The sequence below is a fragment of the Channa argus genome, chromosome 14 (assembly GCF_033026475.1).
Source record: "Channa argus isolate prfri chromosome 14, Channa argus male v1.0, whole genome shotgun sequence".
Taxonomy (NCBI): Eukaryota; Metazoa; Chordata; class Actinopteri; order Anabantiformes; family Channidae; genus Channa; species Channa argus.
The window spans coordinates 4,171,589-4,196,669 of NC_090210.1; the positions used below are offsets into that span (position 1 = coordinate 4,171,589).

The 25,081-nt window shown below is 41.4% G+C and overlaps 1 protein-coding gene across 4 annotated transcripts in view; it reads right to left on the reverse strand.

Moving 5' to 3' along the window:
* The window catches only part of pbx1a (pre-B-cell leukemia homeobox 1a), a 49,005-nt gene extending 33,532 nt beyond the window's left edge, over positions 1-15,473 (reverse strand). Inside the window, exons 1-2 of one of the 4 annotated variants that reach the window (XR_010910667.1) lie at positions 14,799-15,470; positions 13,933-14,006 (exon numbers count right to left, since the gene is read on the reverse strand). Coding sequence is in view for 3 of the 4 variants with exons in the window: in XM_067475649.1 (XP_067331750.1) it covers positions 13,933-14,006; positions 14,799-14,983 (259 nt within the window). In the remaining variant the exon portion in view is untranslated. Of the gene's footprint in view, positions 1-13,932; positions 14,007-14,798 lie in introns of all 4 variants that reach the window. The other 3 variants (XM_067475649.1, XM_067475650.1, XM_067475651.1) reach the window with 3 other exon arrangements.
* Positions 15,474-25,081: the final 9,608 nt, after the last annotated feature.

A 25,081-nucleotide genomic window follows, 5' to 3' on the forward strand; every position in this document is an offset into this window, starting at 1 on the left:
TCAATAACATCAGCGCGCTGACGACACATCACAAATGCCAAAGGAGGGCTCCGCTTTGAGCCCAGCTCGAAGAAAAACAGACATTTACTGCATGCTTCTGCACTCTGAAAATGGCCCGAAGACAATGGCCAAATATATCAAAAATCATCTTTACAGATCGAGTGTAACGTGGAGTGAGTGTGTCTGTGTCCGTGTTTGATGCTGCAGTGTGGAGCATCAGGAAGCAGGAAGCAGCCTTGATGCTTGGTAATGGGGATGATTTCCACCTAGGAGATGCCGCGATAGTGGCCGTGCTATCAGTGCTATTAGTGATGCTGATGACAGATGGTTTCTTTGTCTCTATTTAGATTTATTTTCACAGTTGTCAGAGAAAAAACACACTGAGTACATCATTACCCAGGACAAATAGCTTGAATTGAAACAACCCCTGACATGACGCTCAAACTGTTCCCTGTGCTGAAGATCTATGGGAGAAAAACTGGAGAATATCTTAGAGAATGTTTCGGCAAAAAGGCTCCTAGAAGGGGATCAAAGCAGACATTGACTTGGGTCTCGGAAAATGTGCCCTCTCTCCCCATTCGCTCATACACAATCATGGCCTAATGGCATTCCATTAACATAATTGCCAACATAACTAGTGTTCCGTGTCTGAGAGCCATTCCCCAACTACACGGAAAGAACAGAGATGAGAGGAGATGAAATTGAGCCAAACTGGGACCTTCCCCAAAAATATATTGTGGGTGTTTCAAGCTGGATCCCCCTCCTCCTCACCCGCTTTTCAAAACTACAGCGCTTTGTGGAGACCCCCTGGGAAGGCTCTGGCATCTCAAGGAATGTGATGCCAGAGTGTGTGTGTGTGTGTGTGTGTGTGTGTGTGTGTGTGTTTGTGAGAGTGCATGTTTGTATGCAGCACAGATAGAGGGTGGAAGCACAGAGCTTCCCTCACATCTTGGTAGCAGCCTCAGTGTTCAAAGATTGGGCCCCGGCGCACGCTTCACACCAAACACAACCTGCCAGGCGAAATGAAATTCCCATTATTTTTAATTAATCCCTAATTAAAATATATTACTCCACAGATTTCACAAATCTCTCTTAATATGCAAATGTGGCCAATTCAAGGATATTTACATATCATTAATTAAGGCAGGCACATTCTCTTAGTCTAATGAGCTGTGGCCTGGGTCTGCCAAGGAAAACTAAACGCTGGGCTCAGGAGTGAGTAAGCACAGCCACAGGGGGATGCCGGCTCTCTGTTGAGTCAGGAGTATCAACTGTTAATGTTGGGGTGTAGTAGACAACAACAACCCTGCAAGGCCCACGGCAAAAATCCACCCTGAAACACTTTAACATAGTTAAAAACTGCTGCCGGCGATGTAGCTTGCACCTTCCTGCCTACTTGGCCGAGTGGCGTGTTCTTCTGATCCCCGAGAATCATAGGCCGAACGAAGGGGTTGTGACATTATGCTGAGGTGTTTCCTGAAGAGCTTTGATGTAGTCGGATATATTATCAGCATCCCTGTCAGTATTACTCTCTCCGCCTTCATGCAGTAAATGCAACAAGGTCATGGCCTCCTCTCTGTAGTCACCAACTGAGACAAAGTGGAACATATCATTTTCACATTATGGTGTTATTATGTATCCGATTGTTGCACTTCTTCACTTTAAGTTCATGAGAAATTTTGTTTTTATGGCTGCACAGCTCAATCAAATATTCTTCATGTCTTCATTTTTATATGTTCAAATTTATACACACAGGGCCAAAGCTAAACAAACACCCACTCAGATTATTAATTACGTGATGCTAAAAGTTCTGAAATGCCTTTCAATTTGCCAGGCACAGGCCTTTTATGATGATTGACTGCAGCTGCTTCTCTGTACCAACATACAGTATAAAGGTTTGTATGAAAGCGCTTATTGAATTGATCAACACACAGTACAAAGGGAAAGTCCAATGAGCTCACAAAGAGGATGGTAGATTTTTCCAAGTCAAGAAAGTCTCTTGGAGCCACTTCCTTCAAGTGCAAATTCCAAAACAATCAGGTGTAGCAACTTTCCAAGGTCTGAAATAGGAACTGTCTCACTTTGCTGAGAGTACTTTGGTTCAGATTGTCAGGAACAAGCCAGGAACCAACATGGCACAGGTCTGCTACAGGAACTGGTTGCTGCTGAAACACCAGTGTCACTTTCTGCAGTCAAGTGAGTTTTAAACTGCCATGGAGTGAAAGAGAAAGGAAGAACGCTCTGGGCTAAAATCAACACCTGAGCTTAACGTCCGTAGCTGACCATATAGACAAAGAGAAGTTTATTGGTCAGATGAGACAAAGATGGATCTGTTTGGTCTCAGTGACGAGGTGTATCTCTGGTAAAACACAGTACTTGTAGTATCATGCTCTGAGACTGCTTTGATTACAGTAGACCTGCTGTATTGCACAGAGCGGATGTAACCCAGAAGGAGGAGGATTACCTCATGTTTTAACAGAACCCCGCTATCAACCTAAATATTAGCCAGATGGTAGAAACATGGACACACTTTGATGCTGACTCAGTGCTGAGATACAGCAAGGTTTTGGAATTGCGTTCATAATGACCTGATCTCAGACCTATTATGTTGGACATGTTTAAACATCAAGTCCATTGTCAAATATCCAACCAGGGTGCTGATAGCAGCCAAACGTGTACGATAAAGATGAAACTTGCTAAAGGACATTTAAAGTATGTTATACTTTTGAATGGAAACTTTGGAACCACTGGAACTTAAAACTGTGTCTGTGGGTTTGACTAAAGTGTGTAATGATTTGGGGCATCGGCTACTTAGGTGGATGAAAAATACAATTACAAAATTATATCACTCAAAAACACTGGCTGATAGTGGTGGAAGGTAATTTTCTCAAATACCTTATTGAGCAATTTCTTTACTTAGCCAATTTTGTGATTCTCTTCAACCACTGCACCTCGATGATACTGAATGTAACAGTGGTAAAGTACCTGAAGGAGTATTCTCCCTTTGACTGTATTTTAGTGCAGCACTGCCTGAGTAACATTTATTAACTGCAGTACCAGCTCTTTAATCATTAAAGTGGATACATGGAGTGCATCCAACCATTTTTGCATAGTTGTTACATGGATACTACTCATGAATACTGTGTGGTATTAGGTGATTTGAAGGAGAGTGAGGCAGGGTGAGATGTACCTTGCCCATCCTCTTGTTCTCCCCTTTTCCAGCTGCTCTAATTTGACACCTTGAGCATTAGAGGGGGATAGGGTTAACTAGGTGGGGGAGTGCAAAGACACATTGGAATTCATTAAGAATAGCAACCCCTTTCTCCTCTCAAACTCCCTCCAACGCTAATGACATCCGAGGTTAGCAAAGAGCAGACAAGCCAAGAGATGGAGGGGGGGGGGGGGGGGGGGGGGGGGTAGAGGAGCAAGAAGGAAGAAGGAAAAACAGAGGTGCACGAAATTGGAAAATTTAAAATAACTACATTCTCAGTGGAAGCGAAAAAAAAAAAAGAAAAAAAAAGGTGAATGGCATGAAGAGCATCTTATGTACAAGCGTGCAGCTTTGACTGAAAAATCTCACTGATTTGTCTTGTTTTTCTGGTTGAGTCCAAGTGTATTTCTGCATCCTTTTAACATTCAGACAAAATGAAAGAGGTTTCAAAAGCTGCCATTTTGCCTTTGACAGTCCTAATGCACTATGATGACATACCAACAACCAACTGCAGACCTTCAAAAAACCCATTTATGCCACACTTTGTAGGTTGGATGGAGTGCAATCAGACCTTTTTCAACATTGTGATTACCACGTACTGGCACAGTAATCTGTGGCTGAGGAATTGGCTGGCTAATGGCAGTTTCACATCAGCCATCTATAGGGACCTAGCAGACAGGCAAACTGGTAGTTGCAAGATATTGAAATGGTCAGTGCCACCTGGGATGAAAGTCCTTTACAAAAAAGCATTAAGAACGTTTTTCTCTGTGGAAGCAGCAGTTTGTGTGTAAGATGAGCAGCTTTATCTTTGCAGTCACTTAAAGCATCAAACACCTTGCTTTCCTTAACAGACGCTCTGAGGTGAGGCTTCATATTAGACGTGGAGCGAATGGGATTGAGGGACAGGAAAAAAGTTTGCAAGCTGAGCTGACATCCTTGATAAAACAATCTCCCTGAAGCCGCACAAATGCTCGCTTCCATTTACATACCAGGGACATTTTTCATGACGTACTCTCTGGCAAACTATCTAACTCATAAATTCAATTCAAGTCTATTACAGGAGAACTTTTAAAGCTATCCTTCATTAATGTTAATGGGTTTTTTTAGTGGAGGCCAGTGGTGGTTAGGGTTACATGGCTGCCTTCCCAAGCTTGTTTAACAGGCTCCAGACAGAGATGAACGCTACTTGCAGTCTGATAGGCTCTCTGAGCCATCTATCACCCAGATGACCCACCCACGGAGCTGGCGTTCCATAACAAAGGGCAGGCAGGAAAGCTCCTGATTGACAGCTTTATGTGTGTGGTGACTAGTCCGACAGCAGAGAGGAGACATGCTATCTGTTTCTGGCCTCAGTGCTGGCCCGCTTTCTGAAAATGAGTTGTGAAGAACAGAACAAAATAATGAGTGAGCAGGGGAATCAATCAATATGCCGACACACGAGATAAATGAGAGAATCATACACACAAAAAAAAAAATCCCTAATGCTGCTGAGTAGGTACAAAACTAATCAGGCAAATGAAGCTGCCCGAGCAACGTAAACTGTGAATGGAGAGCAGTGTAAAAGCATAAACAGTTGTTATCATAAAGATTATTACCCTGACACCTCCAGACTCACTAATTAGCGCAATAAATAGGCATATTCGAAAATATATGGCTGGAGCATGCAATAAAAGCCACTGCAACATGTAAATACAGATACTGAACACACAAACGACACAAATAAACTGATAACACACTGCTCCACAGTCACTACATTCCAGCTCAAAAACATTAAAATCTATAATAATATAAAACGTGTACAAGCATAAACTGCTTTGCTGCTGCCACCGCTGTAATCATTTTACGAGAGGCCACAGTTCCTCTTAGGGCTGTATATATTCTTGAAATGCAGACAAAAAGGAAGTGGGGTGGGGGGGTGGTTGGGGTGGGGGTGGGGGTTGTTTCAGAAGAGACACACTAAATTTGGACAGTAAGTAGTATCACCCCGTCGGCGCGGTACACCGCACATTCGCAACGCCCCATTTAACCGCACACGGCGCTTCCCTCTACTGCCTTCATTTGCATACTTCAGCGGGGCCCTGACGGATGAAGACGGATGGGGCAAAATCAGCCTCACTGAAACAACTGTTTTATCAAGGTTAAACTATCCAAGAAGCTCTTAACCCCCGCGCCTTTATCACACCAGAGCTCTCCCAATATCAATCTATCAATATGATCTTATCGGCAGGGAGGGGGGGGGGGTGAAGACGCTCTTCATAAACTCAAGTAATAGGAACATAAAGGAATTTTATGTGTTTAGGGGAGGAGACTGCTAAACATGGCGCTGAAGGACATGTCCAATAAAATAGGCTACAATGTGGTGCCAACAAGCCAAATAAAATATAATAGAAGAGGAAGAAGAGCCTGCTGACTTCAAAAGAGAGAGGCGTGCACGGAACCACGGGGTCGCCAGCTCAAATCTTGTGGACGACCAGTGAAAGCGTGAATGAGAAAACTCTCCTTCAACAACAAGGCTCAAAGTGATCTTGAACATTGAACTGACACACATTCTCCTCTGGTGAAGGTGCCTTTTATCTACAAGTAATAGTCTCTACTGGGCATCTGCCATTTTTATATCAAGTGTCAGAGGCAGCGGGCTGCGCGTGTGGTTACTCAGTCGTAAACAGAAGCCAATAAATAAAGATACATTTTAGAAGTAGAATTTAAACTTGCCTAAACAAAAAGAAATTACATTGCATTTTTTTTTTAGATCATCTACATTACCTTACACCTATGTATTTATTTGGCATAAATCAAAATGAGAAATTGAGTATATTTGAGGCTAAACTGAGAGACTGCCTAAGATTTTCAGAGAGCGAGTTTATTGGTCAGCTACAGGTGTTCATATGTTAAGATTATAAATATTATAAAAGGCTTTCTAAGCCCCATGAAAATCTCTACGTGAAATTGTAATATTTTAATGTCACACCTTACACTTTTTATTGTCAGTGAGTTATCGTCTGTTAACACACACACATACACACTTACTGTAGTCACTGACTTCCAAGGGGATTTCCATCGTCAATTCACAAAGAAAGCATACAATCACAGATCAACAATAAACCATAAAAAAATGTGAACAGTGTGAGGCCTCCTGCATTTTCTGTCATCGTGAAATAAGATGTTTTGTTTTGTATGTCCGTATTAATTATGCAAATACCTTCTGTAGCACTAATACCACCACCTTCCAACATGATGTCCTCCAGAGCAACTACACTACAAAAATAAGTAGTCGAGCTACATATAAAACATGTATTATTACTTGTTATGAAGCAGTGACGAAAATGAAAAGACGTATTCTGCAAAAACAACAGTGTTATTTTTGTTCCTGATATTTATGTTCTAACGCTATATGCGCATCCACCAACATGTCAGAGACGTTTGATGACACAATTCTGCCGATGTAATTAAAACAATTATTACACAAAATAACAAACTGTTGATGCCACACATTTGTGCACATTACCCAACATGTATGCTTGAATCACGGGAGCAAAACAAGCGCCGAACTTTTTATCTTTGAAGGGTAAAAACTCTGTTAGAAATGGCTTGGTAATAAATGAAGAGAAGTATATAATTTGCTGATTATGCTCAAGTAGAAAAAAGAAAATGACAGCAATTAACATAATTTCAGTAGGAGTTAACTGTCCAGAACTAACACCGCCAAAGGCAAGCTGGCAGACAGAAGGCACAGAGGAAACCCACAGCTTTCACTCTCTGGGTTGGGGTATGGCCATCTACCAGCAAGCAGGCATCACTGTATTATCAATCCTCATTGTGGGTACTGTGAAAAATACATATTTTACCTTGTTAAACACACAAATTGAGACTGATCACATGAGGTTCTTAAACTTAAAAACATGTACTGGTCTAGAACTGAGGCGTTTAATTTCTACATGAAGTACATTTCCATGATAACAACAAATCCTCCAACAACGAAGTGTTTCTGACAGCTTTCACTGAAAACAAGTGGAACTGTCTCAATCTAATGGCAGGTGGGACTTAATCTTTTTTCAGGACATGCGTGCATTACTGCAGGCCGAGCAAACAAGTGTGTTTTGTGCACGTTCATAGAGATTCATAGATTCATCCATAACTGTGGGTTTCCCTTCTGCAACATCACAAGCAGATTCAGGTGCTCTTATCTTCCTCTCGGAGATGGTCTGACCACTTCCAGGCAGTCAGCCCAAATGCTGACCTATGCTAACACTCGAGGCACTGTGCTAAATGCTACCTGTGGTGTCACATCTGCCCCGGGACGTGATCCAAAACTGCAGCACCCCGTGTCTCTATAGGCCTCACAGAATTAGCAGCAGCATTCCCAAGAGACTGCCTGCCTGCATATTTGTGCCCTTCTAACACACACTCTGACACACACACACACACACACACGCACCCACACACTCTCACTCACACACACACAGAAATAGCAGATACCACACGCCGAACTGAAGATTGCCAGCATGAGGCTGTTTGATTTTGCAGCCACAAAAACAACTCTTTGTGTGGCTAAATTTATCATCGCTCTCCGCCACAGTATTTGTGTCTCTCTCTACACTCCTCTTTTTTTCCTGTGTGTGTGTGTCTGTTTGTGTGTGTCTGCATTGTTCTTTGTCTGCGCCTTTTCCTTCCAGTGAAGGTGCCGAGGTTACCAAGGCTCATCTGTGGCCCCTTTGTCTCTCACGGCAACGGCAAGGTTTATTAACATAAATTAGAATAGCTCACCAAGAGAGTACCTTGTCGCTATGCGTTACCCACGGCAACCTCTCCACCACTCTCAATCCACCTGAGCATGTGCATGCGTGTGTCTGTGCATGTGTTTGTGTGTGAAATGGAAAAGAGAGAAAGAGAAAGAGACAGATAGAGAGAGCACACTCCCCTGCATCTAAATGTGAAACTACTCTGTAACGAGGGAGACACATCCACACCCATCTCTCCCCTGTCCTGATTAAAATAAATGGTGCTATCTGCACTGCATGACTCACTACACCATGGCATTACTATCAGTAATTGAAACATCCAATCACTAGTGAGCCATCAGCCTCACTGCTCTTTCCCATCTGACTTTGTGGCACCTGACTGAACATGCCACTGTACGGGAAGTAACACGGGATATTCCTGAGTTTTCCTATGAGCGAGGAGCAAAAAATGCTGCATCCACAAGGGCTCATTTTATGTTAGAGTTTTTGCACGACTATGTATGTGAATTTATCTTCAAATATAGTATTTAAATGTGAACCTGTGTATCTGCGTTTTTGCTGCAAGAACCTAAGCAGATATCCAGGGAGAGTCAGGGAGCCTCATTTATTGGTGTTGATTCCATCTGGGCAGCGAGCAGCGACTGACAGTGGATCTAAGCCGCTGCGAAAGGCAACCATTAATCTTGGTCCTGTTTAAGCAGCATGTATTAATTTATGTCATTTTTACTAAGTCAGCCAGGGAAGAGCGCTTGCCACTTTATGTTTGACTGTTCATCGAAGTCGAGGGAGGGGTGGGGGGTGGGGGTGGGGGGGGGGCTCCTTTGTACAACCCCAGCATGCTGCCAACATGCCACTTACGTCTTAGTGGCAGGGTGCCAGAGAAATGAGATCCCACACCTCAAATTAAAGGTTATCAACTGCCGGGGCAACCGCCTCCATCAATGTGTCCAAGAAAGTCTGAATGTATAAGTTAGACGTTTGATATAAGAAAAGCTGTTTCCTTAGTCAAACGGTGCGGTAAAAGGTGACATGTAATCAAACAGCTTTAACACAGAGGAAAATGAAAAAACTAAACAGTATAATTCAAAAGGTAGTTGGAGCTCCATGAACATATCAGTAATAAGATCTGCAGGTGTTTCAACTCCAACAATATGTGGATATATACACATCCACCGGTCCTACTGCGCGAGGCAATTCCACTAGACTGTGGAAAATCCAATCAAATCCAAACAGCACCAATAAGAAAAACAATGGCTGAGGCAATTGCAACTGCAATAATGTCACCAGAGCTGTTTTGTAGACACTAAAAGCTGCTCCAGAGACAAACATCTGATAAAAAAGAAACTCCACTCCACCATAGAGCAAATTTCCTCTCTAAAGCAATTTTATATTCGATAAGTGGGAAGGCATTCTTAACGTAATGGATCTGAATATGATCTCTGTCAGAAGAATAAGAACACAGCCTTGTATAAAAGCCCAGTGTGCAGAATTGCCACTGTTGCTGCATCAGATAACTAAATTGAAAAGTGCAGGAAACAAACTATAGATAGAGACACAATGCATTCATGTGTCTGTTGAATTGGTGAAACGATACGACTCTTTTTCATGTCACTTGCATGAAGGTGAAGAGACATGAGTGAGGGGGGGCAATAATTATACAGCAAAGTGAAACAAACAAGACAACATGCTTACTTGGGTCACAATCAAACAAAAAAATGCTAAATTAGTCTTTTTGTTTTTTTGAAAATAGGTGCTATCATGGCTAAAAACAAGCAAAAGACACAACACAACCAGATCCACCTAGCGACTCCATCGCTATACATCGACACAGAGAATATGACCATTCTACAGCCAGATCTGTTATCACGAGTAATTACTACTCCCACCTCACATATACAGGGCTGTAATTAGCCTCTTAAAACATGATTAACACATCTCAATTAAGCCAGTCAACATTTGCATAATATATTAGCTGTCCTAATTGCAAGTGAGTTTATATCAGGGACAGGCAACAGCAAAAATATTCACTGTTGCTTGTGAAGTGTCCTGATAATGTAGTGGATGCAAATATGACTATAGAGGAAATGTCATTGGATAAAAGGGAATCAAGTCTATTTATGTATCGTATAACTCGCTTTAAAAGCAGAGATGAAGTTCAAATCAGCACATCCCATCTTCAGACTACTTTTAAAAATATATTACATGTTTATTATTATTCCTTTAAATAAAGGTTTTTTTGTAAGTGGAGGAAGCGTTTCCTATAAACTCACAAATCAAAGCCCGGCAACATTTTCTCAGGAAAATCTCTGCACTCGTTGAAGTTGTTTATTTCAAATTATTTATGAGCGAACAGACAGAGTCCTGTTTAGCCTTATTTCTGTGGAAACTAAAACACGAGGGGGATAAACTGCTGCTTCGGCACTTCCAAGCCGGGGACAGATATACAGTCTCCCAGCTAGTGCGGGGAAACCAAGGACATAGCCATTAGTTTCAGGACAGCGCCACATTGGAGACTAATGCCTCCATCTGTCACTGGAGATGAGAGGAGAGTAACAAAGAGAGGCAACACTAACCCCTGAACTCATCATGGACAGCCATGTCAATTAAGAACTGAAAAACAGCAGCACTGGCAGCCATAGTGACCAGTCTATACACTGCTTCATGGGAGCTTAACTAGTGCTTCCACAATCGTTTGATGTCAACGTCTGAGAAAGCAAAAAGATCAAACTGCTGGCAACACTTGTAGACTTTTAATTTGAATTCAATACAATCGATTCTTTCATCTCACTACTTTTTAGAGTATATGAATAGTTTTTATCCTTTCACATCTGTTTTTCTTTTACCATTCCCATTGTAATCTTAGTTGCCATTTCGGTAGTAGTTTACGATACATCCAGGACCTCCACCCCCCCACATGCATTTCTTTTACCTGCTGAGCCAATAAGATATCGGCCGTGTCAATTACACACACAGAGGCTGACAACTTCAAATTTGTCACCAATAAATTTGCATTTACTTAAAGTCGACTAATGAGAGCTGAAAGGACTTTATGATGTTTTTTTTGTTTTTTTTTTACCAACAGTGCCAAACTTATTCTGGTCACGGCTTCTCAAGTGTTAACATTTTTCTGTTTTCACACATGTAATATGAATATGTGGGTGGAGTCTTGGTCAGATATAATCCAGCATTCAAAGACGTTACCCTGGGGTCTGAGAAATTATCATAGGTGTTTTTCACTACTTTTTATTAGTTTTTATTTGAGTGGAAAAAGTAACCGGCAGACTATTTGATAATGAAATAATTGATTACTATCAATGCAACACAGAGTGGGTATTAAAAGAAAATTTGCCTTAATTAATAAAAACCACTTCTCCCAGCAGCTGTGAGTGCTGACCAGACCAACACCTCTGTAAATATGTGAAGTACATGTGTCATTAGCAGAGCAATCTTTGAGGGGGGGGTTAGCAGGACAGACTGATTCAGCAGGTCTCCAGCTTTGATAAGTTCAAGCGGTGTAATGCATTATCCGTCTGATCACATTAGTTATGCAGGAGCTCTCCGTCTGACCCAAGCCTGGATGGGGGTAATGTGAGGCAGCTGACAGAGAGAGTGGCCTGACGAAACAGTCCCAGGCCCACGGATAGATAGAAACACACATACAAACAGAGAGAGAGGGAGAGAGATGGAGAGTAGGCCTGAAATCTGACACCCAGAAACACTGACTTGGTGTCTGGCTTCTCTTACTTAGTCAACCTGTACGTGCCAGTTTCTCTCGTTTTAATGGTTCCACACGAACGCTCTCCCCACGCACCGGAAAGTATCTTCTAAGTGTTGTCAGGAACTGCAGGAACAATGATGATAGTTAAAATAAAACATCACAAGGGGCCAGTAGACGGGGCAAATGTTTTCATGAAATACAACACTGGCGGCCACAAGGAGCGACTGTAAGTGGGAACACAAGCCTCCCTCACTGGTTTTCCATAAGCCAGTATGTGAACCTGAGCTTGCTTAAGCCTGCTAAATACTCTCTTGCAGTGACACGGGCCTGACCCCGACACAAATATACAGGGAGATGGGTGGGGTGGGGTCATCAGTTAAGGCCTGCTCTGGCATGGCATGTGCTTCCCGCTTGTTTGTCAGCTGCTTGCCAATGGACTCACTGCTGCAATGTCCCATATTGCTGCTGTCAACACACACACACACACACACACCACTGATATACCATGAAAAGGGGAGACATGAAACACGCATGTGAATAAGTGCATGCAAAAAATGATTTATGATTTAAAGACCTTTTCTTCGGTAAAAGGTCGAGCTGCTTCACATCTGAACTGATGTACTCATCTCCCCCTCGCTCGCATTTCTTCTCAAAGACACTCCGACTGCAACAATGTAAAAAAGCAAGGAGAAGCTGACTCTTTATAAAGAATATAAAAAAGACCTGACAAATTACAGGCTGTACCCCGCGCGTATACACTGCACTCAGCACATTTGGCTGTAAATGCCATGGTGAAGGTTTGAGTCATTTTCTCTGTCACTGCAGTGAAAGGATTTTCAGTTTCGTCTGCACAAACCTCCTATGGGTGAAGATGAGCCGCAGCTCAGCTCTTCAAACGCAGACAGGGAGGACACACTGAGGCAGCCATTAAGCCTCAAGTCTCTCACAAATTGTTTGGGTTATTCTTAACTTTTAAATGCTTTTCTGTCCTCATAAAAACAACGCAGTTTTTTACAGTACATCGGGCTGATTTGTAAGTCCAGAGCTTGTTTTTCTGTCCCGGTGATTCAATACATTAAAAAAAAAAAAAAAAGTAAATTATAAACTATGATGAAATATGTCCATTTCCAAACTTGGTGCTAAACGGAGGGGAAGAAAATTTGCAGGCCGAAGGGAGCCTCTCTCTCGTCAGAAGCTCTGTGAAAACCCGGTTGCCAAGAATGGTGGGAAGACAGGAGAGACAGGGGGGAAAGCCAGGAAAAGGTCCAAGTCACTTTGTTCTTCTTTTTGGAAACGAACTCTGGTTGAACCCAGGGAGACGCCAGACAGTTTACAAAGAGCCAGGCATTACTCTCTCGCTTTTCCAAGCCTTGCAATTTAGAAAAAGGGCCCCAACCCACTATAGCTTCCTCTGCGCAGACTGAACTCTTTAACCTTCTAAATAAATCTGGTGAAAATCCCAAAGTGTCTGCTGGTTCCTTCTAAGTCTTCTTGGGGAAACCTGTTCCAATATCTGACTCACAAGAAAGAAATGTTGGGGAAAGAGAGCTTATGCTAAATCAAGGAAACTCCTGTATTTATTTTCATCTGTCTACATGCCTGCGATGCACCAACGCCAGCAGACAAAGTGACAAGGCTCTCGCAGTAATCTCAAAGTTGTGTTCACAGATAAAGTGATATTGAACATTTGTTTTATTTCCTCCCTTGAAAGGTAGCACTTAGCCACATCCTTCAGATAATTATTCACAGGCTTTCATCATGTGAGCAGCTCTTCTCTTAATCCGCTGTTAAGTGAGTAATAATTCACACGTTCCTTTTCATGACTTTGACCCTTGTTGCAAACATAAACAGAAAATCCCTCTGATCTGCCTCTGCATGTAAAACAGCTCATTTAGCAAACACCATCAAGCTCAGCCAAGGAAAACAGACAGAGGAGTGAGAAAGCCCAGCCCTGGAAAGGCCCAAATGTCGGCGTGAAAACAGTCCTGTCCAGTGACCTCGTCTGGGGCCAGAGCTGTAAACGCACATGCTGTGTGACGTCCGTCAGGGAAATCGAATCGTAACTCAGAGCAAAATATACAGTTGTTTATGGGGAATGTCACAATCATCAACAATAAATGAAAGGTTGTGAAAAATGAGAGACACTTAAAATACATTATTCGGGCATAAAGCTGGTGATATTCTGGGTACAGGTTTTGAGTCCAGTCAGAAACAAACCAAACACATCCAGCAAACAAGAGAAACCATGAAACGGAAAAACGTACCTGTTTTTTCTTTTATTTCACACAAGACGTTGAAGAGAGCAGGTTTCATTCTGTGGCAGTTCAGTGCATGTTTCCTTAAGAAGAGGACAGGACACCACTTTTCAGATACATATTCAAACAAGTGGCAACAACTTAAAAGAGTGGGTCATCTAAAATAACGAAATATCATCATGAGGATTCCGTTTCTACAGATGTCCCTGCTGTTTCTGATGGCAGAAGCAGGGTGTTTTATAGATACTCAGAAGCCAAGGAAACAATAAAATAATTCCATAATCTTTGAATTTAAATATTGCGTCTGTTTGTATCTGGATACACAGTGTGACACTTGGGAAGACTTTTGCAAAAGCAACATTTTTTCTACTTACAACGTAATATGCAGCTAAATGTTACAGTGGTACCAAGTCTCAGCTTAGTTTTAAGTAATATTTTGGACTATTATCAATGATGCATATTGTCAGAGGTGGAGGCGAGGATCTGCAGCATGTTATCGGAGCAGAGGATTACAATGTAAGCTCCTTTGTAACGAGGTGGAAGAGTCTCGTGAAACTGAGCTACCAACTGCTCCATAGTTTGGAAAATCCTGTGAACAGATCGCCTCCATTTCCAATAACCAAACAATAATTAATAGTTTTGATTTAAAAAAAAATGGTAACACAAAAGTTTGTTTAGAATAATTAAACAGGAATCGTGACAAGTTTGAAGGTCTTCTTTTCGCTTTCGTGCAGACACGACACTTCAGTGGGCGTAATTGCTTTCATTTAGAGACAGACCACAATGTTATCTCCACTCTCCATCCCCAACAAAACTGCCTCATTTTTCCTTTCACAGATTAATAATACAAGTGTTTGTTTCTTGTTTAGTCTCACCTCGCCTGTGCCTCATCTAAGCTTTGGTCTGTGATGGTCATGATTTGCTGTAATATGTCTCCGATGTCCTGCTTTCTTCCCTCTCCGTCCGTCCCCGCCGTGCCATCCTGCATATGCTGCGCCAGGCCGGGGTGTCCGGCCATGCCTACCCCGTGGGAGTGCATCAACCGAGGCTGCTCGTCCATCCTCGACCACGGTCCCTGCTGCCTCGGCTCCAACTTTTAAATTTTGATATCAAGAGGGGTGAAAGAAGAGAAAATATCCTCGGAAATTCCTCTGGATTCCTCCGCGTCTCTTTTAGACCCGACACTCCTCCTTTTTTCCTTGGTAAGCTTTTCTGGATTTGGGAGGAGGGAGACTGACAAACCCTCTCTCTCTCTCTCTCTCTCTCTCGGTCTCTCTCCCAGCTGGTTTAGGTGAAACCTGATCTGAATCGCTGCTTTTGGCTTTAGCCACTCCTGCACAGCTACTGTAGGGAAGGAACAAAATCAGGATTGAACATTAAAGGCTCCTAATCTGATTAAAAGTAACGTGCGTTGTGCTCCGCTTTAAGAACCTCCGATTTACTCGAGAGCTAGATGCGCCAAAACGCGCCTAGGACCCAACTTCCCTATGGAGGTTTTGGGTACAAAGTAAGCACCAACTGTTATTGTTTCGCTTATGTCTGGTAACTGACTCATAATCAGAGAATGGATGCAAAGCCCCCGCCCCTCGAGCCACGATTGGAGAAGAAGCGCGCAGGTCCCACCTCGGTCCTCTCCGAAAACGTCAATCATCCTCCACGGGAAGGTGGGACACTGTAATAAACATAAAGAGATGTGACCGGACCGGGTGGCAATACAGTGATGGATAGAGAGTGAATATGTAGCCTAATAAATAATTGTGAGTGGCAGTGGAGCTCTGACCTAACAGGACAGCGTGCTGGTGCTTGGAAAAGACACTCTGTCAGGGAGACTATATATTTTCCTGCTGAGTATTTACATCCATGTAATCAGTCAAAGGAATAATAAATCAAGATGAATTTATTAGAACATGCAGCAGTTTGTGGAAAGCATTTGACGAGTCGTATGCGGTTGTACTATACGACGGTTGTCTATAGTGAACATCCGCAAACTTGTAACATTTCTCTAATTTCCTAATGGGACTTACAGCCACATGTCCCATTTCTACCACCTTTACACATCAAAGTCTGTTTACACGTCTTGGATAAAGTCTACTGGACGTGTCAAAACCGCTTTTTACAGTCCTTTGTGCCATCAGAGGGAGTTGTGTAACGTGTGTTGGTTGTGGCGAAAGACTCCAAATTTGAAAAATAGAATTCTAGACGGATAATAAAGAACGGAGTTTATCATCTCTCTTTGCTTGGTGACAGCACGCAGCCCACGGCGAAGTTACCAGTATGATACATCTCAATCTCCAAACTGACCTGTTGGCAGGTGAGTTGAATTGTTGTAATGTAGGAGCCAGCTTCTAATAAGAAATAAAACACACCTTTAATCATTGGGTGATTATTTTGTTATCCAAATTATTATTATTATTATTATTATTATTATTATTATTATTATTATTATTATTATTATTATTATTATTATTATTATTTTATCACAGTATTCAACTTTTTTGAATATATTTTCCAACACTCCCTTTACCATTGGAGGTGCTGTTGAAGCCCCCTGTGACCCAAACATTTAACAAAAGCAAAAATATTTTTGCCTATAGCAGTTTTGACCAATTAGAGAATTAAAATTATTTCATGATTAGTATGTTTGGGAGCAATATTGTGATTTCATAACAACTACTTTTTTGTAGCAGAGCACAGCAGTGCAGGGAGAGGAGGGCTGGGTGCAGCAGAATGAATTGATCTCCTTCTAGTCCAGGCTTACTGTAGGTTGAATTGAGTAGCTTGCCCATTTGCAGGCTTTTATATCTTTGTTTTTCAACTATTGGTCGATATAAACAATGCCTTATGTTACCTGGGATATTGTAATAAGCAATTTCTTTGCTGTTTTCTGACATTCTATAGATCTAATAAGTAATCGATTAATTGAAAAAAAAATCATCAGCTGATTAATCGATTGTGACGAAAATGTTTTAGTAGCCCTAGTTGTTATAATCACTTAATCATCTCACATCAATTCTCATTAATAAAAACCCAAATCACAATATGAATATATAGTGAGAGTCTGGCCTGTGCTGTATCCAACTGCTTCTTTTCTTTTACTGGCTGGACAGAAATCGATCAGTCAGTTTTCTCATTACATGCTGAATAGGGAGGTAGGGCAGTAATTGTCACAAGGGGCAGGGTGAGGTTGAGGGTAGTGGTGGTGATAATGTCTCACACTCAGGAGCTGCAAGACTACACAGCACAGCTCTGAAATGGAAGTCCGCAGTCCAGAACAGCCATTCTGCTTTATTTTATTCCCCATTTAACAGCCTCATAATGATGGAGGATAATCTTTCTGTTGTCGACCTGACATAAAGAACGGTGCATACTCCTGCACATGCCTTCATCAGATATGACAAATTTCAAGCTTTCTTTATACCCAACGATTTGTCTGAAAACTGTAAATTCACACTTTGCTGTGAGGGTGATCTCGAGTCCTGATCTGCATCGCACACACATTCGTCTTCTTAGTCTGATTTAAAAATCAAGGCTGCATTGATTAGTGTGAAATATGATCTAAAGAGCTCATTCTTTTTGCTCTAAATTCAAATTTATTCCACTGTAAGCCAATAGACAGAAATGACCTTATTGCTTAGATGCTTTTGGGAAAGTAAACTCTGAATAGAATAAATAAGACCTTGTTTGGGGCTCTGATTGCTGTATTTCAGAAAAGGCAGCATTTGCTGCCTTTTAATGAAAGGGGAAAAAAAAAAATCTGACATTGCATATTTTCCATCCATTAAAACCAAATGTGTTGTTGCAGCATTAATAATCCTGCAAAAAAAAGAATAAGTGGTATCTGATTATAATTGCAAATGAAATTTGGTGTAAAAACATTCTTATAAATAGTAGATGTTTTTCTCCAGAAGTTGCAGAGTTGTTTTCCACAGACTAAAAATGTTAATGCCAAACATGTTGGTATTCCCAACAGAAATGTAAAGTAGTTGAATTTGTTGAGTTGTGCTGTGTTACCCATCACCCAGTGAGGCTGCTCTGATAAATATGGAGAAGACAGAATTTACCAAAGATTATAATAAAACTAAAAATTTGCATTAAGTTTCTTCACAAACTACCTTAAATACTGCAATACGAGAAACCATGAAATGATTCTGATATAGATATATCGTATATATATGTATGTATGTTTATGTATTTGATTGTTTTGTTGTTTGATTAGCAGAAACATGCTCAAAATTTAGCATATTGTAATTCAGTTTCATTGACAACAGCAAAGAGATATTTGCATCTATTCGTTTTTTTTTTTTTATTCTTCTAACCACAGAATTTTATTTATTTCTACTCGATTGATAGATTTTTGAGGATTCCTACACATTGTAATGTGCTAATAACAACTACCTGAAGCTAGCAGGTGATAGCATAGCAGGGAGAGAGAGGGCTGAGTGTAGCAGAGCAAAGAGAGTAAGGGTAAAAGTATATTTCCTCTTTACCCAAGTGCACGTGCAGGCAATGGCAGCAGCAGCAGCAGCATCATTGCTCACATATTTCCTTGACTTCCTTGCTTAGTTTGTGTATGTCTGGAGGATTTCAAAGGTTAGCTAAAAGGAGACAGACTCGACTGATTCATCCGTGACCAAGCACAATATTTTTTTCCACTTTTCCACAACATAATTTAAAAGCCGTGGCAACACTTGAAAAAGGTCATTTTGAGATCAAAGCAGAGAAAATGGCAACTAAAACATAAAGGGTAGGTATGTGAACTGTTGTAGTTGTGGACAGGCTTAGTAAGTTTTTCCCACCAAACTTTCCATTTACACAATAAAAACCCATGTACCTCCACAGAAACACACTCAACTTTACACCACTGTCTTGTCGCTCTCCCCCACCACCTTCCCCTACCAACAATACTATTGCAGGATTGCATCTCGTGTACGTCTATTATTAGTTTCTGATGACGAGCACAACTGATGCTCACAATCAATGCAGGCTATGTGAGGGCAAATATGCAATAAAGTCTCATTCTATTTCAGCCTTAAGTGATGCATCCTATTGCTACATGAATATATAAAACATATACAGTATATGAAGGACAATTGTCCAGTGTATGTACATTACATTATGTAAAGTATGTTTTTAAAATTGTCTTAAAAAACTTGTCCTTGGCAACAATTTTTAAATATCGTAACCCAAATAGGGAGATTTAAAATAAAGTGGCATGTTAAAATATCTAAAAAATGAAAACAATGTAAAATCAGTATTTCTAACTACATAAGAAACTCCTGCTGACTCCACAGCATAAACGTTCTTCTATCTGGACCAGGGTCAAGCAAGTCCTCCCACAGAGAGCTGCAGGTCAGAGCAGGGTAAGTTATGTATGAGCTAAGAACACACCGAGGGAGAAAGCAGCAACTGCATGGTGCATCTCTCCAGGAAGTAACCTTGATGAAAAATTCAGTTGTTTGCAGCTCCTGGCGTCCCTCAGGCATGAATAAAGTGAGGCCCAGACAGAGAGAAAAGACCTGGGCTCAGCTTGAAACTACTCACCGACCCACTGCTGAGGAACACACGCGCGGGCTACAGCTAGGAGATGGGCACGAATTAAACTTTAATCACGCCTCAAATAGATTAAGCGACAGGAGCCGAGTCAGCATTTTCAAGACCTCGCCCTCGACCATTCTCCTTCAAACTCCCACTAAATTAAATACCCACAAGTTGCAGTTTCTTTGCACCCTTAGATAAGCTTTTAGGCAAAAGAGGAACCTGAAACAAACCTGAGGTAGAAAATCAAACCAGTAGGGCCACTCAGTCAATAATGAATCATCTCATTAGAGGAGTGCTCCAGCAACTTAGACCCCACTTCCATAAATGTGGGGGACTGGGGAATACATACATGCAGAGGTAGATATCAATACGATGAATCACAGGATCAACAGGATCCTTCTATTTTTATGATGCAGTGGCTCTATAACTGTGGTGTCACTGTTTGAGCCCAGACTAAGCAAAACGTTAGTTCTAACATTATTTTATTTGTGACATATATGACATTTTTTGACAATGACATTGTACTACAGCAGTGCAGGATCTAAAGAGACTTAATTGCATTGTTTTCGAGGGCAATTTAAATCTTTGAGGACTCTGATGTGGCAAATACCTCACCTGTCACCTGTTCCTGGAGCAACGTCCCTTGTTTGAGGAGTTTTCTATAAATGAGAGTCACTGTATCAATTCCCACAGATAAAGTTCATTGCCTGATCTTTTTTGGGAAACTGATCCCAGCCTTTTAAGAACGGCATTTTATTGAAAAGGTGAGCAAATGTTGCCACCGCTTCCGTGTCTTTGTTTAGCAAAGTAACAGTTTAGGATTCAGGAATAGGCTGCTTCAGATGGAAATTTTATGCAGTGTTTCCTTGTTAGTTGGAGTAAACAGACTTCTGCCTTTAGCCCGGCAGGATTTGCCTCAATCTTGTAGCTAATGATCATTTTTAGTGTGGAGGAGCTGAATGTGTGTTTGTGCAGCTGAGGCTGGGTCAGGGTGAAGGATGACTGATATGAAGGGGTTGACCTGTCACATAGCATTTGACTTACTATCCTTGGAACAGGATAAAAGGGGAACCAAATGTCAAGTGATACAAGTGACGCATCTTCTCTCTCTCTCTCTCTCACACACACACACACACACACACACACACACACACACACACACACACACACACAGGGATAGGGAGATGAATGTTTTATAATAAAATCTCAAACCCACCAGCCATTCTGTGTATGGCATAGAAAAATAGTAAGCTTATCATTTTCATGAAAATAATAGTCACCGGTGGCACTCGCAGTGTGTGTCAGCCACAGGATTTCCATGCCCTTTTCCATGAGTGTGTCTGTTCTTGCTGTAGGGCCCCTGTAAGCCCTTAGACCTCTTGGCAAAGCGTGGGTTGTGCCTGGTGGGGGGAGATGTGACGGATGCTGGAGCCTCGGAGCCCGCTAGCTGTTCTGTGAATTTTCCCAGACTCATTTGCATTCATAAAGAGCCTACTCCTTGTCACAGAGTGTTTTCTTTTTTAGTCTGCCTCCAAAAATCCCGTGCGACTCCTGGTGGGAGTACGCCGGGAAAATCTGACTGTCAAAGACGACAAGACGAATGAATCCCTGTGTCAGACGTGTGTGGCTTCAACGATGACAGATGGAGGAGAGCTGTCCTTTCGTCGATCGGCAGGCTTCATTTTGGTATAAATAAATATGAATCTCACCCCCTCCCATAATTACAAGTGTTGTTTTATTTGACAGCTCTCTGTGTTTGTTGATGGAAGTGTGCCTGTTGATGTATGTGTGTGCTTGGTGTGTGTGTGTGTGTGTTTATGTTTGGTGGGTGGTGGCACTGACCAGGTGACAGCTTGATTTAATTCCACATGGGCGTGATTGAAGTGTGGTGCAGTGGTTTTCAATCCTGACTTTCTGTTGTAGGCTTTTTAATAACGCACACCTGAAATAGCGGGTGGATACAAACACACAATTAAATGCAATTAATTTCCATATCCTCCCCTCTCCTCACACATCTGTCCTGCTGAGGAGTTACGCAGCTAAACACTGCATCCCTCCTTCCATTACTTGTTCTGTATGCAACCCTGCATTCTGACCTCTTGTGGAACAAGGGCAGAGGTGTCACAAAGGATTCTGGGGCAGCCTGGAGGAATATAACACTGGAACATCTCTTCTTTAATAAATTAATTCTAATGAATCATAGTTTGGGGGGTGACTGTGGTGCAGGAGGTTGAGTGGTTGTCTACCAATCTCACATTGGTTGGTTCAATCCCTCGAAGTGTCCTTGATTTACCATTTAATGTAGTTTCAGCTGTGGTTACCTGAAGTTATCATCACCCCTGACTTCACAAGAAACAAGTACTTAAGGTAAAAATAAGTAGAACAAAATCTAGATCGGGGAGACGTGAGATGATTAGTTGCCCACTTACAATATCTATTGCTAGTGTAACATTTGCATTCATATGGCACTAAACTTTAACATTGAGTGCATTTAGTTTGATACACAATGTCCCTCTGGTGGTTAAAATGCAAACATTGTAAGTGATTGTGGTTACATGGGGGAACTGAAGACAGCAGTGACAGTGACATATCATCACCTTTAAAGTCAATATGGTGAAGCTGTAAATGAGTAAACAGTTGCTTATTTACACATACACAGCAGCTACAGTGTGGAGCAGCCTTATCAAGCATTTGGAGTTCTGTTTGTGGCCACTCGTGGAGTAAATGTCCAATTTTCACACTGTTTTAGCTTTGTTTTTGGTCTCTACCAACTCCTTTCTGGCTCTGAAGCTGCTAAATGCTCCCCCATGGTCACCAGTTGTGAACTTGTAAATTTCTGCTGCAGGTGGTTAAATCTGAACAAAATTGTCTGCTAAGTGCAGTAAGAGTGAACCAAAACAGTAAAATGCTCGGGAGAGAATTTGTGACAAATTTAGCCCCAAATGCTCCAATTCACTGTAATTTTGTACGGGAGTTTTAAGTACGTCCTTTCGATTTTCTGATTCAGAGGCATTTTTGGAAAAATTCTCCATAACACAGTTTGCGAAGAACAAATGTGACCCAGTTGAGTGTTGTCATTGATGGCTTCAGTGTCTGTTTAGTGATGAACTGGTAATTTTGAAAAGTTATTCTTTAAGGTTTGACTCAGCATCGTATAGAATCCAAGAACGTACCAACTTCCATTTTACGGTGACTAGCGTGTTGAGGTTTTTTTTGCCAAGTAGTATACACAGTACACACTCATCCCAGTCATGATATTCCCAAAAGTTCTTTTGTACACAATATGGTTTTGTGTAATCCAATAGAGTTTTATGTAATGGTGTTACTACATAAGCCGGTGGAATTTAGTACTTTCGTCAAAAAGCAGTTGTCGCCAGGGAAATTATTGATGGGTGCCCAAATCAATACATTTTTACTGATACCATAATTTTATTCGAAGAAAAACCAAAAACGCAATGAACTGCTGAAGTGCACGACAAAGTAATTCGTCCAAATGTTTTAAGCTAAATTTAAAAACAACACAAAACAACAGAAAACAACAGAACAGGTTGAACGTGAGCGACACAGATTCCCTGAACCTCAAAGAGCATGGTACGAATAGAGGATGATAAATAAGGAGAACATCTGGTGAGTCGAGCACGGTGCCAGGACAAGACAAAGCCATGTGTCTGGCAAACACATACCTACACACATACCTAAACACACACCCAAACATTTATTCATGCATACACACACAGACACACACACTCACAGGCACACACACTCAAACTCGCCTGCCCCTAAATTTGCAAACAAGCAAAACAAAAAAAAAAATCCCTCCTAGACACACACATACACGCACATTACACTCATTGTGCAAGCACTCACGCACAGCAGGGTGCAGTTAGGGAGAAAGAAAAAAGAATAAGCAAAAATAGGATATGATTGGAGAGTCCACTGATCAGACAAGACTAATCTGCATACTCAGAGGCTTAGAAGTGAATATGCATGAGAGAATAAAACGATATGCCTTCAAGCAGACCACCCGCTCTCTTTGGATTACTGTACCCACCTCCGAGCCTTTTATCTTCTTGCTGGCATGCAATCAAGCTGATTTAGTGTGCAGTGCCTGATGGTTTCACACAATGGATTGGACTTAAGAAATGTTAACCTGTTGAAAAAAAAACATTGTCACAAAAGCAAAAAATAAAACATTTTATAAATAAAATACCCCGAATGATCCTAGAAGGTGTTCTGAGTATATTTGTTTAGCACATATTACTATCTGAAGGCAGCGGAGCAAAACAGAGTGAATGTGAAAAAATGTGAAGAATTAAACACAGAGGTCTGATGACCCATCAAATATTGAAGAAATGTCTGCCGGAACCATGAATTCACCTTTCAGACAGACTTACTCTAAGACTGTCCTCGCCAATGAATGAATATTTCATTTCAGAAAATAGAGTGGCCCTGAAAGGCACCATTACCAAACTGTAATGTCAGGGGGAAAACATTCTCCACATTTAGTTGAACGTTACGGTGAAATGATAAGAGCCGTCCATGCGTAACACAATCTGATGGAGTAATGCATTGGCATCACATTAGCATGAGTATTTTTAACTGCATGACAATGTGTGTGTGTGTGTGTTTGTGTGTGTAGATTTTCTCAAAATGGCTAAATGAGAAACTTGGATACTAAAGACACAAAGGTTTTCAGTTTGTCATCCATCTGGTGAGAAGGAAGAAAAGTATAAATGTTTATAAGTGAAGGCCAGAAGTCTGTCACATTCACTTATAAGCTAATTCTAGGAATTGTAAACTGATTCTTGCGGAAGAAGCTCGGTTACAAGAAGTTTCTTGTCGATTGCATGTCTGGTTAATATGTATGTGAGGTAAAGTTCAAAGTGACGGGTGAGTTGCAATATGAGTGAGAAACAACAAAGGTTATTCCATGGTTGACACCATAGATTTTCTTTTATGCATTAAATGTGTAAAGTGGAAAAGGCTTATTGACCAACACATATAAGCCCAAACATACATTTAAGATAATTATATAATATAAAAATTCTAATTGTACAGTGAGTTGCCTATCTTTGCTAACTTAGGAAAAAGTTGTGCATTAGACCAAAAAAGTCTTTGATAGCATCTCAAAGCCTTCATGATGGATGGAGTGTGGTAAGTTGTCTTCGAGATATCTCAGTTAGCTAGTAGATGCTATGTTGACGCTATGTAGATGTTGACTCAGCCTTAGTGACGGCAAGCAAGAGACAGCATGCTGGTATGGTTACATGTCATGTCATGCTGCGTTCAAAATGTGGACAGGATGACCTAAACCCAAATGTATTTTTGGATAATCCATCTCGCCATCCAGCCATTATCTATAACGTGTTTTCCTACTGGGAGGGGCTTACTCAAGACATATAGGCTCAGCCTATTCTAGCTGTCATGGGAAAAGAGTTTGGGTTCACGGTAGACAGTTCTCCACTAATTTACCTAACGTGTCTTTGGACCGTTGCGGGAAACCAGAGTAACAGGAGGAAAACCCACACAAGAACAGGGAGAACATGCAAACTCCACACAGAAAGGCTGCAGCTGGCCAGGATGTGAACCAGGAACATATTAAATTATTACCATACTGTGT